This window comes from Elgaria multicarinata, chromosome 4 (assembly GCF_023053635.1).
Source record: "Elgaria multicarinata webbii isolate HBS135686 ecotype San Diego chromosome 4, rElgMul1.1.pri, whole genome shotgun sequence".
Taxonomy (NCBI): domain Eukaryota; kingdom Metazoa; phylum Chordata; class Lepidosauria; order Squamata; family Anguidae; genus Elgaria; species Elgaria multicarinata.
The window spans coordinates 68,769,062-68,782,896 of NC_086174.1; the positions used below are offsets into that span (position 1 = coordinate 68,769,062).

General features: G+C 40.7%; 1 protein-coding gene across 3 annotated transcripts; it reads left to right on the forward strand.

Annotated features, from left to right (window-relative positions):
* Positions 1-475: 475 nt before the first annotated feature.
* On the forward strand, positions 476-11,142 carry TAGAP (T cell activation RhoGTPase activating protein). Of its 3 annotated transcripts, none has more exons than XM_063124492.1 (10): positions 476-595; positions 1,371-1,455; positions 1,571-1,624; positions 3,067-3,133; positions 3,639-3,808; positions 4,892-5,053; positions 5,178-5,287; positions 6,130-6,325; positions 8,160-8,265; positions 9,276-11,142. In XM_063124492.1, exons 2-10 carry the CDS (start codon positions 1,429-1,431, stop codon positions 10,523-10,525), a joined length of 2,142 nt encoding a protein of 713 aa, XP_062980562.1. In that variant the 5' UTR covers positions 476-595; positions 1,371-1,428; the 3' UTR covers positions 10,526-11,142. The 3 variants fall into 3 exon arrangements, with proteins under 3 accessions (XP_062980562.1, XP_062980560.1, XP_062980561.1); XM_063124490.1 differs by lacking the exon at positions 476-595 and adding an exon at positions 858-938; XM_063124491.1 differs by lacking the exons at positions 476-595; positions 1,371-1,455 and having other exon boundaries at positions 3,643-3,808.
* Positions 11,143-13,835: the final 2,693 nt, after the last annotated feature.

Sequence of the window (13,835 nt, forward strand, 5' to 3'; positions counted from 1 at the left end):
ATTTGCATTGAATGTGCTCTTTTTAAAGAGACGTGGTTTATTTGGGGTCAGATTTGACGTATTAGGGTGATCGAGTGAACAAAGGCCAACTCTCTTGCTAAGACGTTGGTGTCTGAACAAAATGACGGGTTGCCCTTTCGAGCGCCTTGGGGCCAGCCTACACAGCAATTCATTTGTCACACGTCCCACCTGATTCCTGTCATAACGTGGAACTTCTACCTGCGGAACATGTCATCTGTTCCGTTGTCTTTCTGTCTGTGACAACAACAGGCTTCTTGTTTTTTTAAAAAAAAAAAGAAGAAGGGGGGAACCAAACACACACACGAGAGCTGCCCTAAAAGGAAAAAGGAAGCCAGAGAACTAGGGCATCTGCCAGTGAGCACTGAGTTCTGCATTCAAACCATGATGCTTCTTCCTGTCTGTGCTGCATTGTGAATTTCCACCTGCCCTCTTATACCGCAGCTCATTTAGAATGCATCACATGTGGTGCTGATGCTCTCTCCAGCAGATCTGTCTCAGCAGAGCGTCATGCTGGTTCTCTTTTTCTCTGCAGTTCGCTCGAGGTGAAAGAACTCTGGCTGGATACCCTTCTCTGGTAAGCCTGTAAGATGAACATATGTTAAAAGTTTAGTGTGAACCTCTAGCCTGGGACTCTGTAGCAGTAATCTATATGTTTATGACAAGGCACTCACTGCCCAGCTTAATTATACAGCTGGCTGAGGCTGCTTGTGGCATAGCATTTTGCATGGACTTAACTCCAACGTAAACTTTGGCTTGTTTGTTCAATGACAGGAACAGATACATATTCTGAAAATATATTGCTCATTTTCCTTTTGGGGTTTACAAGTGTCTATACTCGCAGCCTGTTTAGTGCTATGGATTATTCCTTCCACGAATATTTTACAGTTTGCTGTAGTAGTGTACATGGTGGCTGAAAGGTGGATTTCAAGAGCTGTTGTTTTCAACAGTGGAGATATTATTTTATGGTGTGCTACAGAGAGAATCCTTGTCTGCATGACTGTCCTCTAGTTCACATCTGAGGCTAGAGAACGACAATAGTTGTTGATGTTTTTTCCAGAGAACTGAAGGCAGTTTGAAACAGGGATTTTTATCTGTGTTGTGTATGTATTCAGCCCACTCTTGTCTGTGGTACACCAGGATTGTAGATTTTGTATTGTTTCAAAATATATATTATTATTAAACAACAAGCAATAAAAAGAGAAAATGCTTATGCTTGTACAGCATAAACCATTTTCAACATACACTAAAAGCTATTGTCTGTATCCAGCTTGAGTTTGGCAGCAAAGAGAAGAAGCACGGCTAAATGCTTTGGTGGATATTGCTGATATTTGCCTCTTCATCCTAAATAGGCAAACAAGAGAAATCAAAGGAGCCAAAATCACAAAAGTTGCATCAACTAAATTCCTGATGAAGGTGCTAAGCAGCTGCAATGCAGTGAGTGTCTTTTTTGCTTCTGAAGCTAATATGCTTCTGTGTGAACACTATTAATAGGTGTTATTGCATACTGAAGGGAATTCTCACCATGCCCTGCCTTTGTTTTGCTTTACAGCCCAAAACCTTAAATGCAAGTGATATGGAGACTTTGATTGCATGCCCATCAGAGGTAAACAAACTTCAAGCACTTTGCCATTTATTTATTTATTTATTTATTTATTTATTTGTTTGTTTGTTTGTTTGTTTGTTTGTTTTACTTAGAATGCTTTTGGATTGCCCCTCCACTCAGTGAGTGCTTGAGGCAACATATGATTAAAAAAATGTTTCAGGCTGCACTCCTAAGCCAACTTACTATGGGGCTCACTTTTGAGTAAATACATTCAGAATTGCACTGCACATGATGTGAGGCCAGCTCTGCTGATCTAAAATCACAGTCAATGTTTTGCTGAGCTCAAGTGTTGGAGGAACTGAAGAATGTTTACTGTAGTTAATGGGAAGTTTTTTAAAGTACCTAAAGATATACATATTGTCCTTAGCCTGTGTCTTGATACTAGTTTAAAATAATGTTTGGAGATACAACCTGGTCAAAATTCAGTAAAATAAATAAATAAATAAAATTGCGATCCACTGCCCAATAGCTTGTGAGCAGTTCCTTTGAGGTCTGCTTTGGAGTGGAGTGGAACAATAAGCTCACTAATGTGGAAGGAAGTTCCAATGGAATGAATGAGACTTGCGCTAAATTAAATGCGTGTTGAACTGAGCTGTAAGTCTGCAGCCCAGATCACAATAATAGCCAAAGCCTAAATCCAAAACTTCAATGCCCCATTCATTTTAGTGGGCCTGTTTCCAGGGATGTGCAGCTAGGAATCACTTCATCGCCTTACTTGGGTCTATGGATCAGATCCAAAGAGCTGCTTAGGCTCACCAAAAGAGCTTGCGCTAGCCCTGTGGAATTTTTGAGTTTGTTTCTTCCTGAAATCCGCTAAGTCCCATGCCATACTGCAAACTATTTTTTTGAAACTCCACTCAGTTACAAAAGCTGTTTGCCATTTAGCATTTGGGGGGAAGGGTGGCACTGATTGCGAAAACAATTTTAAAGCCCCCCTAATCTCATAGAACTCATGTCATGGGGTTGGATCCAGACTTAGTCATGCTTAGAGTTTATCCATTGAAATGAATGGAACTTAAGTTAGTTGTGACTGATTCGTCCATTGATTTCAATGGGTCTACTCAGAGTTTGGCTAAGTCTGGATCTAACCCATGCTGCTTTTGAATTAGTGTTTTTTGTAGAAATCAATAAATTCTTCCTTCAATGTTTATTGTTGAATAAGTAATTTAACAATGGTATGATACTGTTGTATGTATCCAGATTTAATGTGCCTTTATATAATATTTGTTTATCCACTTGCACAAGTTACAAGTGGCTAAACAGAACTAGTGCTTTCCTGAAGAAAGTTTTCTTTCCTTCATACAGAGAGAGAGAGAGAAAGAAAGAGAGAGAGAGAGAGAAGAAAGAGACATATTACACAGGCTTATTGTGGTTATATAATGCATAGATGACTAGATTAATCTTTAAGTGTCTTCTTCATAATTGATTATTGATTATTTCAGGTTGACATCAAGAAATACCACTTGTTCATGCCATGCGATAGTGACGATGGGCTATGTCATCTAATTGGTAGGTTTTTTTCAAGGAAACAGTACGCTTTAACAAACACAAAAACAAGAATTCTACCAAGCTAAAACTATGATCCTTAACTTGATTATACAAGTTGGAATAGCTCATGTAAGACCATGCACTGATGCATTTACTGTGCTCTGATGTACATTAGCAATAGCCATAATTAGGTTATCAGTCTTGGCAGAGGAGATACCTTGCCTCCTGTTGGAACTCAGGCTGGCCCCATCCTGTGGAGTGGGGCAGCAGTAGGCTGATGTCACCATTTTTAAAATCTAGTTTCCATTCAGGGACACCACTCTAAATTTCCCCCTAGTGGCAATCATGCATAGAACCAAACTTTCTACTACTCAGAAGTAAGTCCCATTGTCTTTAATGTGGCTTACTTTGTGACTTAAAAAAATCTATGGGTATTTGATATTCCTCTGTATAATTCAGTAATCTTGTATCCATTGTGATGTTACTAATTGGTTACACACTGTTCTTACTTCCTATGTTTCAACAGATAGTAATAAGAAAAGAAAGAAAGTAATATCTTGGCCATTTATGCTGAGACGAGTCACCACTGGATCAGAGACTCTGGGACACCTAGAACCCGACTTAAAGCCTTCTCTGTTTGATCAGCCATTGTCAATTGTTTGTACTGAGGATGATATGCTTCCCAAACCAATACAGGTAAGCAGGTAGTATAGGGTACTGCATTCGTTTTATACAGAAGGAGCTCTCTGCTTCAGCTATGCAAAATAATTCACAAAGCTAAGCAACATGGGGATTTTCTCTCAGAAGGAGGAAATTATTCATAGCCTGCAAGGAGTTTAATCAGAGCTAAACATATTCTCCAATAAAACATTGTAAATTCTGAGCCAAGGAAAAACTAAATAGAATTAATCATATATTATGATATATTTAAGTTGTACAATACTGTTTCAAAGATTCTGATTTCTAGAGTATGTGTGCAGGGGAGTGGGAGATGTTTCTAGCAAAATCTGGGTTGACAGATATGGAAAGAACAGAGAGAGGAAAGGACATAGAAACTGGGATGGAAAGTAGCCAAGGAAATGTGCATAGAAATGGAGGTCTTCCACCTAGCCCTGAAAAGCTCTGCTCAACCTTCTGATTTCTGAGTATTTACCACACACTTCTCAGACAATTTTATAATATATACACCCCACAATAAGTACTTCTACCTTAAAAGAAAATGAAGAAGAAAAGAATGAAAACTGAGAATTACAGATGGAAAATCTCTGTGTGTTCAATTAAAAAACATAACTTGCTGACTTCTGTTTCTCACTCATTGGTAAAAAAAAAGTGAGTAATTCTCTTGACGTCAGTAGTATTGGTGTTGATCTAATAATCATTTTGTCTAGTAATCATTGGGAGCAAAAACTTGGTAGCATCCAATTTTGCAAATAAAAGCTGTAAGAAAAAGAAGTCCCTCTCTGATAGCCTTCCACCACTGTGTGAAGATCTTTATTTAGGCAAGCATTTGGCCTGCCTACCCTTTAATATTATTTCTGCTGTTATATGAATCTTTGGTTTTAAGTTATTTTACCTACTGCCTCTACCAACGTTTTCTTTTTCTTAGCTATGGTTGGTTATTATTGATTTGTCTTTTGTTGTATTTTAATGCTGTGTTGCAGGATATACTCTCTTTTAAATAAATAAGTGGATATATGGCAGTGGTTGTGTTCAGTTCTCTATGGTTGTTCCTTACTAAAATGGCAAGTAACCTATTTTTCTTTCCTCTCACATATGCAGGATATCCTTACAATACTTTTCCTGAAAGGACCTTTCACTGAAGGAATATTCCGGAAAGCTGCCAATGAGAAAGCACGCAAGGAGCTGAAGGAAGAGTTAAACTGTGGAGGAAAAGTCATGTTTGAAAATGAACCTGTGCATCTCCTAGCGGTGGTTTTTAAGGTATATTTCAACCTGGCTTCTTGCTCTAGCTATTGGTTTCCTAAATACTAGGAAGATAAAAGAACTATGGAGATTGTAGCAAACATTTTACCAAAATGCTAAAGCAAGGATTATTTTCTTGCAGGATTTTCTCCGAAACATTCCCCATAAATTGTTGCTGTCTGAGCTTTATGATGAGTGGATGACTGCACTGGAGAAGACAACCCATCATGAAAGAACTGAAGCAATAAAAGAGTAAGTTGCACTACCTTCAGAAAGTGTCTTACAGTTGTTCTGTGACATGCAACACAATTGATCCAAAACATCTTTATTTTTCAGAAGTAAAGATGTTTTGGAAATGACCTCTGAGGCTGTAATCCTATACCAATTACCTGGGCTGGGAGTAAGCCTCATTGAAATCTATGGAACTTACTTCTAAGTAGACAGGTATAGGATTGCACTGTGTGTTTAGGATTAGTTTTAGGCCATAGCTAGACCTAAGGTTTATCCCGGGATTGTCCCGGGGTCATCCCTGTTCATGTAAATGACACACAGGATATCCCGGGAGCAGGCAGGGATGACCCCGGGACAACCCTGGGATAAACCTTAGGTCTAGCTAAGGCCTTACTCTGTCTCATCTTAATTCTGATTGGAAAGCATTTCACTAGGAGGGACTATATTAAAATTAAACCCTAAGCATATTTATTTATAGTGCATGGGGGGGGGAATCTGCGATAGTGGATTTATATGGAATTAATGTAAAGACTGCATAATATAAAAGAAAAATCTGCATGTCATAGGTAATTAACCTTACAAGTATGAAATTATATGCTTTGGGAACCTCATTTTTAACCCCATCATTTTTACAACAGACAGCATTTCACTGCGTCGTTCTTGGTCAGCTGTTTGTGGTTAGCTAGTTTCAAACTTCTGTCCGGGGCTTTTGAGTGGGAATTTTGTGTAGCCATTTTGAATAGACATTTCCATATTTTAGAGGAAGTATGGCCCATGCAAATGAATTTGAAGCTAGGTTTAAAAAGAAAGAAAGCAGAAGTTTGTGAGGATGACCTTTTCTTTTCATTTGTTCATTTCTGTAGGGTTTCAGGCAAACTACCAAAACCAAATCTTATTTTGCTCAAGCATTTGCTCCATGTGCTTCACTGCATTAGTGAAAGCTCAGAGATCAACAAAATGGATTCTAGCAATCTTGCAATCTGTTTTGGGCCAACCATGCTGACTCCGAATTGTGACCAAAGCCTGCCACTTGAAGTCCAGAAAGAGCTGACAGATAAGGTAAGCTTGGTTTTACTTCCTTCTACTCACACATTTTTTTCTTGCCCTTGACTATTTATTTACCAAAGGACATGCAACATACCTCTCTCAGTCAACCCCTCCTATGCATCTACCTTCAAACTGTTGTACTGTGAGCAGTGGCCCCATGCTGGTTTAAGCATGGTAGTCTGAAAACAGAACCAAACATTGGTCAGTGGGAGTGCCCATTCCTAAGAAAGCTCACATTGGGTTTTTTTTTTTTTTGCCTCAGTGACTTTTGACAGGGGGGTTAAACCTAAAACATCCAGTTGAACATTAGTTTGTATATCAGAGTAACTTCAGTGAATGCTAGACATGGACCAGGTTCAAGGGAGAAAAAAAAACTCAGTAGTAGAGTACATGCTTTGCATGCAGAAGGTTCCAGGTTCAATCCCTGGCATCTCCAGTTAAAGGTTCAAGAAAGAGGTGAACGGGAAAGAGCCTGAGTTGCTGGAGAGCTGTTGCCAGTCACAGTAGATGGCATGGAGCTAGGTGGACAAACAGACTAACCTGGAATAAGGCAGCTTCCCAAGAGCAGCCAGTCTGGCTATAGAAGAAAAGATTCTTACCTGTGGAATATGTTTGCCCATTTTTATTAGAAAAGGTCATTCTCAGGGGGCCCTCAAACCCCTCTGCAAGCAATGTGTTCAGACTTCTCACAAGAGCAATCTCTCCCTCCCCAGGAAGACGGTGGGAAGGGGGTGGGAGAGATTGGGAATGAGAGAGAGGGAGGGGTTACAGAAGAGAGGGGATCCCTCTGGCCTAGAGATATCAGAGAAATCCACAATGGAATCAAATGAGTTTGGATTTCTATGAATCCAAACCACAGATTCTGCAGGGATGGGCTTTTCCCAAGTTGCACAGATTCTGCGGACTTGCGGATCAGTTTTTTGTTTTTTTTATTTTCCAGAGTTTTGCAGAAATTTAGTTATAGAAAAATGCATATATACTGTGTATATATATATATATATATATATATGGCAAAAATGTATGTTTCATAGGCTAAAATATGAAAATATGCATGGTGTGTGTGCGCTTTTTCACAAGTGTGAATTTGCACAAATGCAAATTTGTGCAAATTTGGGAAATTGAAAAAAAAATCTGTCAATGAGTGGAACAAAAAGCCTCTGACAATCTATGAAACACAGACAGAATGGATTTTATAAAATCCATACATCCCTACTCTGGCCCCATCCACCCCTGGCATATAGCCCCAACAGATTAGCAGCAAGGGCATGTGGCCCCCCACAGGAAAAAAAAGATTCCCAACCCCTGTTCTAAATGGTTACACCCAGACCATGAAAGTGATGCCCACAACTACAAATCTAGCATAGATGCCATCCCTAAACCGATGAATGAGCCATACTTTCCTGGGCAGATGTTCAAATACACCTACAGGTACTGAAAAGGTTACAGTTGTGTTTAGGCATCATGATCCAATCCATGCTGCTGGGATCAGGACACGAACTTGGCTGTTGCACAACCAGCTCAGTTTGTGGCAACCCAGCTGCAGAGTTCCTAATAGGAACAGATAAGCCACAGTCTGAAATGGTAATGTGAACAGGCACTCAGATAAAACAAATGGGGGAGGATCTGGGAAGTATTTCTCTCTATTGGAGGGCAAGGCAGAATTTATCAAGAAGAAGTACGCCATGTGTTTCCTTTCAACTCCATCTGTGCAGGGCTATGGCTTATATATCCTGTGGATTTCACATCAAGAAATTCTTAATATGAAAGTATACAAATAACAGTGGTAGTTATGCAACGGTTAAGACAAATGCTTGATTTTAAAAAAATCCTTGTTTGATTTGCACAGGTGAAGACATTGGTGGAATTCCTCATTGATAACTGTTACGATATATTTGGGGAAGAAATCTATGCACTATTCAGTATCTCTGCTGACAATTCCCTGGACAGGACAGGTACTGTAACATACTGATATCCTATATTCACATCAGGGCACTTTAAGAGTTTATTTAGATTACTGTGCAGTTGATCAGGTTCCTCTGAATGTTCTAGGATTTCATTGAAAATGCTACACCAAAAGCTTGATTCAATTATATATGGCTAGTTTATTTACACATGTTCTAGCTGCAAAGGAAGTGACTAGAGATAACTGACAAACCACAATGTTGGATCACCTCCAAATGTGAAACAAAGGCTCAGATGGGAGCCTAAGAACACTGAAGTTGCTTCCACATAGCTGCAAGGGGGATAAATGTTAAGCTCCAGGAATCTTCAACTAAGGGTGCAGTTTTGTGCTTTGCTGCTTTTGGATATTCAAGGATATCCAGCCAACTAAGGATGGCTGTATGTAAGCTTAATATCAACTAGTTCCATTTTATCTTAGAATAGCTAACTTCTGATCAGATAAGAATGTGGGGTTGCATGGTAAAATGCCTCTAGTTGTTGTTTTTAAATAAAAAAATATTCTTGGAGACATATTCTGTGGTATTGCAGGAGGAGATAAATAATGTAAACTTTGGTGAAAAGTAACAGTACAAGTAAAAGTAACTATGCACTTTCCCATTCTGGGAAAATCCAAAAACTTTTGGAATTAGATAATTATAGGTTTTCCTATTATTTTTCCTCCAAAATCTTCATCATATGACAAACATGTTAAGATGTGTCTCTATACTCTCTAGAGTATAGTGTGTCAGTTAGAACGTAGGTATATCATCACTCTCTTTTACTGCTTTTATATATAATACACCAGCCTTCACCACCACAGTCCTTCCATCATCCCTGACCCTTGGCCATGCTGGCTGGGGCTGATGGGAGTTGTAGTCTAAAACATCTGGAGGGCAACTTGTTGGAGAAGGCTGTAATACATGCATGTATACTGTATTGTTAGTAATGGAGTTGGCTCATTTATAAAGGCTGAATTTACTTGTCCCATACCAAGCCCTAACATTTGCTTTCTCTCCTCCAGAAATGCTGTCCGCAAGCCCACCACATGATTCTGCCTATGACAGCACTGAACTTGAAGGAGAATGCAATTCCGGTGATCTCCAGCCTAATGATCTATCACAAGCCAGTGGGGCAGCCAGTAGGCCAAGCAGTACAGAGTTCTGCCCCCAACAGCCACTAGCCCAGACCCTCTCTCTCTCTTCGCTGACTCGCTTAAAACAATCCATAAGCAAATTGGATAGGAGGTTCTCTGAACCAGACATGTTCTCTCCTAAGGGCTGCCAGAAAGGCCAAATGAGAAGCCAGAAGCTCACCAAAAGTGAGGAGAACTTTAGACAACAAGAGGAAGCGGGGTTGAAGTGTCAAGAGCTGGGAATACAAATGGAAGGAAAAGCTTATCTTTCAGGCCTCTATAGGAACAAAAAGCCACCAAACCAAACTATCAAACTGTCCAGCAGTTCCTTGCCCAGAACCTCCTCCAGCAATTCACTAGACAGTGCCTCCTCAATCTCAGACTGTTCTGTCTTCTCCAGCTCACCACTGCCATCACCTTTGAAGAGAAATTTCTTACCTCGGCCACAGTCTTTTTCTACCAAAACTTCAGATGGGAGTAACACGTCCATCCGAGAACTCAAGAAGCACTCCATGTCATTTTCTGTGGCGATGTGCAAGAAGGTGCTTGCGAAGAGCCAGAGTTGCAACGTGGGAGACTTTCAAAGGGACAATTTCAAAGGGGACTCCAAGAAAGAGAGACATCTTTCCTGCCGAATAGTTCAGGCAACTTGTGCGGATAACCACAAGCCAGCACTGGTGGGGTGTCACCCAAGGTCCCGTTTCTTGTCAGCAGATGAGGTGTTTCGCCTTGTGGATAAAAAAAATCCTGGAAAGCCTCCATCCTATGAAGAGGCTACCAAAAACTGTTCCGTTTGTAGACTTCCTTCATATGGGAACTTAACCATTCAAAATATGAGGCCCACTGTGCTGCCTCCAGACTCTGAGCCTCAACGTCCCAGGCTCAGTAGAGAGGCCAGAAACAAAGCACATAAGGACCTTTTTAATGACAGGGTCTCTGTGAATGGAGATTTGAAGGACAAAGCTGTTGATGTTGTTATTGGGATACATTCCCGGGCAAATTTGCCTCTGACCCCTCAAGTCTACCGCCTTAGGACCATGTCTGGGTCTTATCAAAAGAACAAACAAGAATATCTGATGCGGCGGTGCAGTCAGCCATCCTTTGACCACATACAGTGTGCAAAGGAGTCCTATGTTTAACATCTCTGTCCTGTTTCAACACAATGGCATGAAAGCAAGTCTTTTGCCCAACATTGCTGCACCTAATATATGCTCTCCTGTCTCCGCTTTTCCTAAAAAGATGTCATTTGCGCAGCATCATATGGAATGGGTGTTGCTCTTCTATACCGCATGTAGATCTTGTACATAATGGATATATCTATGGTTATCGATGTTCATAAACTTTAAAAGCACACTTTTCAAGCTGAGCAAGAGGATTGGTGGTTTTATCCCTCTTGTTCTTATATAAGTTTTACATCGTGTGATTTATTTCTTCCCCGTTAAAAATATAGACAGAAGTTCAGTACCCACAGAATTAGAGAAGCTGAAGGTGGCAGGGGGTTGGGGGTTGGGAATGCTGTAGAGCCCATCTCAACCCTATGACAAAGCAAAATTATTCTTTGCAACATACCTGGCTCTACTAGCTTGTCTGGTTTTGTATTACTCAAGTGATACCATTTCCAACATTTCCTCTTTAGTTGTTATTTCCTGCTGAAATAAACCTCAATCTTATGAAACGATCCCTGCCAAAAGATGTAGGATCCACTTTCTATTTCTTTGAAACCTTGAACAGTCCTAGTTGATTAGCTACCCTCATCTGGACCCTCTCTTCTCATAGAATCATAGAATAGTAGAGTTGGAAAGGGCTTACAAGGCCATCGAGTCCAACCCCTTGCTCATTGCAGGAATCTACCTTAAAACTGTTGCATCGAGGGACATTAAAAGCATTTGTACACTACATCCCTAACACAATTAAGGCAAATGTGCATCGACATAACATAACCTGGTTGCTACTCTGAGGAGTGTACATTCATGTTGTTGCAGGCACAAGGAGGCAGGGACTGTGTGTGATCCCTCTCTCTTGACAAAGTTTTTCCATGGGTACAATGGGCTGCAGGAATTGTTGCACCATGGAATTGTAGTAAATGGGATGTGTGGCATGTTGTACATTCTTCTGGACTTGTAAGATTACTCAAAGAAATACATTGTTACAATAGCATCATGTCTTTGATGTATGACTCTCAATAGTCTAGTAGTGTAGACATAGCTATGTGCAAGGAGATTTTTTATTATTATTAAAAAAATTAATTTCACCAGAATAAAGCACTTTTCCCGCCTGGAAAAAAAAATATGTATATTGAATTTGTTCTTTCTTTACAAATACTCAACCATTGTCTAACAAAGACATAGCCAGATGATAATACATGAATTATTATGTAGTCTGTTCTAAAACTACTTTCCTCAAGGTCTTCATGCTTACCCACACATCTGTATGTTAAGGTGGGAGGGTGTGTTTTGTTTTGTTTCGTTTTAAGAAACAGCCTGAAAAAGAAAAGCAATTCTATTTTCTTCAGGAATGTCTTTCCACTAAGTGCACAGATTGAACAAAAGGCCACCACAGAAAATATTCAGTGAGATGCAGTGTTTGGAGTCAGAAGATCAATGCTGCCCTGTGGCTTCTCCATTGGTTTGCACCGTCAGTGTGATCTTTGTATAGCACTTAATTAAAATCTACAAAAAAATAAGTGTGAACCTGAAAAATTGTCAAAGGGCCATTTCAGACATTACACAGAGACAAACTTAGGATTACACTGCTCACCCTGGAGCTGGTGTGTTTAATTCCCTCTCGTTGTGATCAAGGGAGGGGGAAGAGACAAAACAGAAAAGGCCAGCCCGTCACCTATCCTGGCCACAGTGAGCTAGCAGGGCTTTGGACATGGCCCTTACTGGGCCATGAATTTCCCTGCACAGGACTGCTCTCCTTCCAGAGGGTAATCGCAAGTATTCATGTGGACAAAGAAACATCTTCAAGAGGAGCAAGATTCCTCTTTTCACTTGTTCTGCATCTTGTCACTTGTGGGCTCTGATCCAACTGTCAAGCCGGATGCTGCTTGCATAAAACCATTGCATATCTGCCCATATTCCTGCTGCTAACAGTTCTGCAAGACCAGTGGCAGCAACCTCAAAACCTCACACATACCCCGACACACACCAATCTATAGCTTTTTAATTAAACAGTGCTGAATTGTTTTCAATTAAATGTTTTCCCCGACAAGAGTGCTTCCACACAGAGGACTCGTAGCACTACCAGTGGGAAGGCATAGTGCAGCTTTTCTATCTTTTTCTTCTTATCAGATTTTCTGCGATAAGAAAAAAGAGGGAAGAAGCTGTGGGAAAACATGAGAGGGTTATGAGTTCCCACTGGTATCCTACCCACTGGTATTTTACCCCAGGGGTAAAGTTCCATGAAGAGGCAGAGCAATAGTGCCATAAAAGCCTCATCTGAGACTGGGAGGACCTTATGCATTCAGGATGAATGCAGGAGGTGGCCTTGGACAAATAACCCCAAGTGTTTGAAAGGCTGTAAGGGCACAATCCAAGGGCCTGATGCCACGTGGACAGAGGGCTCCAATGTTGAAGCACACTCATTGGGGTAAATTTTAATTTGAAACAATTCAGCACTATTTAATTAAAAAGCGATGAGGTCCTAAGCCCTGCCAGTAAGAGGCATATAGGACAGAAGGAACAGCCTCACCATCCTCCTCTGCAATAATTTTTGCTACATAGACCTCTAATCCCACCTGACTGGTGGTGGCAGAACCCAGGCCTCAGATGCCTTTGGATATGGTGGATCCTCCACCTCTCCTGTCCTGTCCACTGCTATGCCCCCTCCCTCTTTCCCTCCCTCCCTGACCTCAGGCGAAGAGCCACTGCGGAGCTTTCCACCACAGCTAGGAAGGGCAGGGGAGGGAGAGATCCTTCCATGATCAGATATCCTCCTCCAAGGCCAAAGCTCTGTCTCCAGCCTCACACTAGGAGATCCACTGTATCCAGTGGTACCCTGGACACTGTCTGAGGGCCATAGACTTGCACTGTAAAAGGAAATCGTTTAAATAACTAGCCAAAGCTAGCTCAGCCAGGCCAGATCTAGACCAAGCAGGATATAACACTTTGAAAGCAGTTTGAAAACAGTATATGGGACGCCTCCTGGGCCCCAACAGTTGTCAATAGCATTATAAACTGTTATAAAGCAGTAGTGTAGCTCCTGCCCCAGAGTCAAGAGGATATTTTTTAATTCTCAAATTGGTTAAGGCTCTGGGATAAACGTAAAACATGAATAAGCCCAATCATATCTCCATTAAGTGCAGTGATCAAAGATGTGGAATGGAATAGTGAACAAAGGCCAGATCTACACTAAGGAAGATATAACACTTCAAAAGTGATTTGAAAACAGTATTTGGAATGTGTCCTGGGCCCCAACAGTTGTCAATACCATTATAAACCATTATAA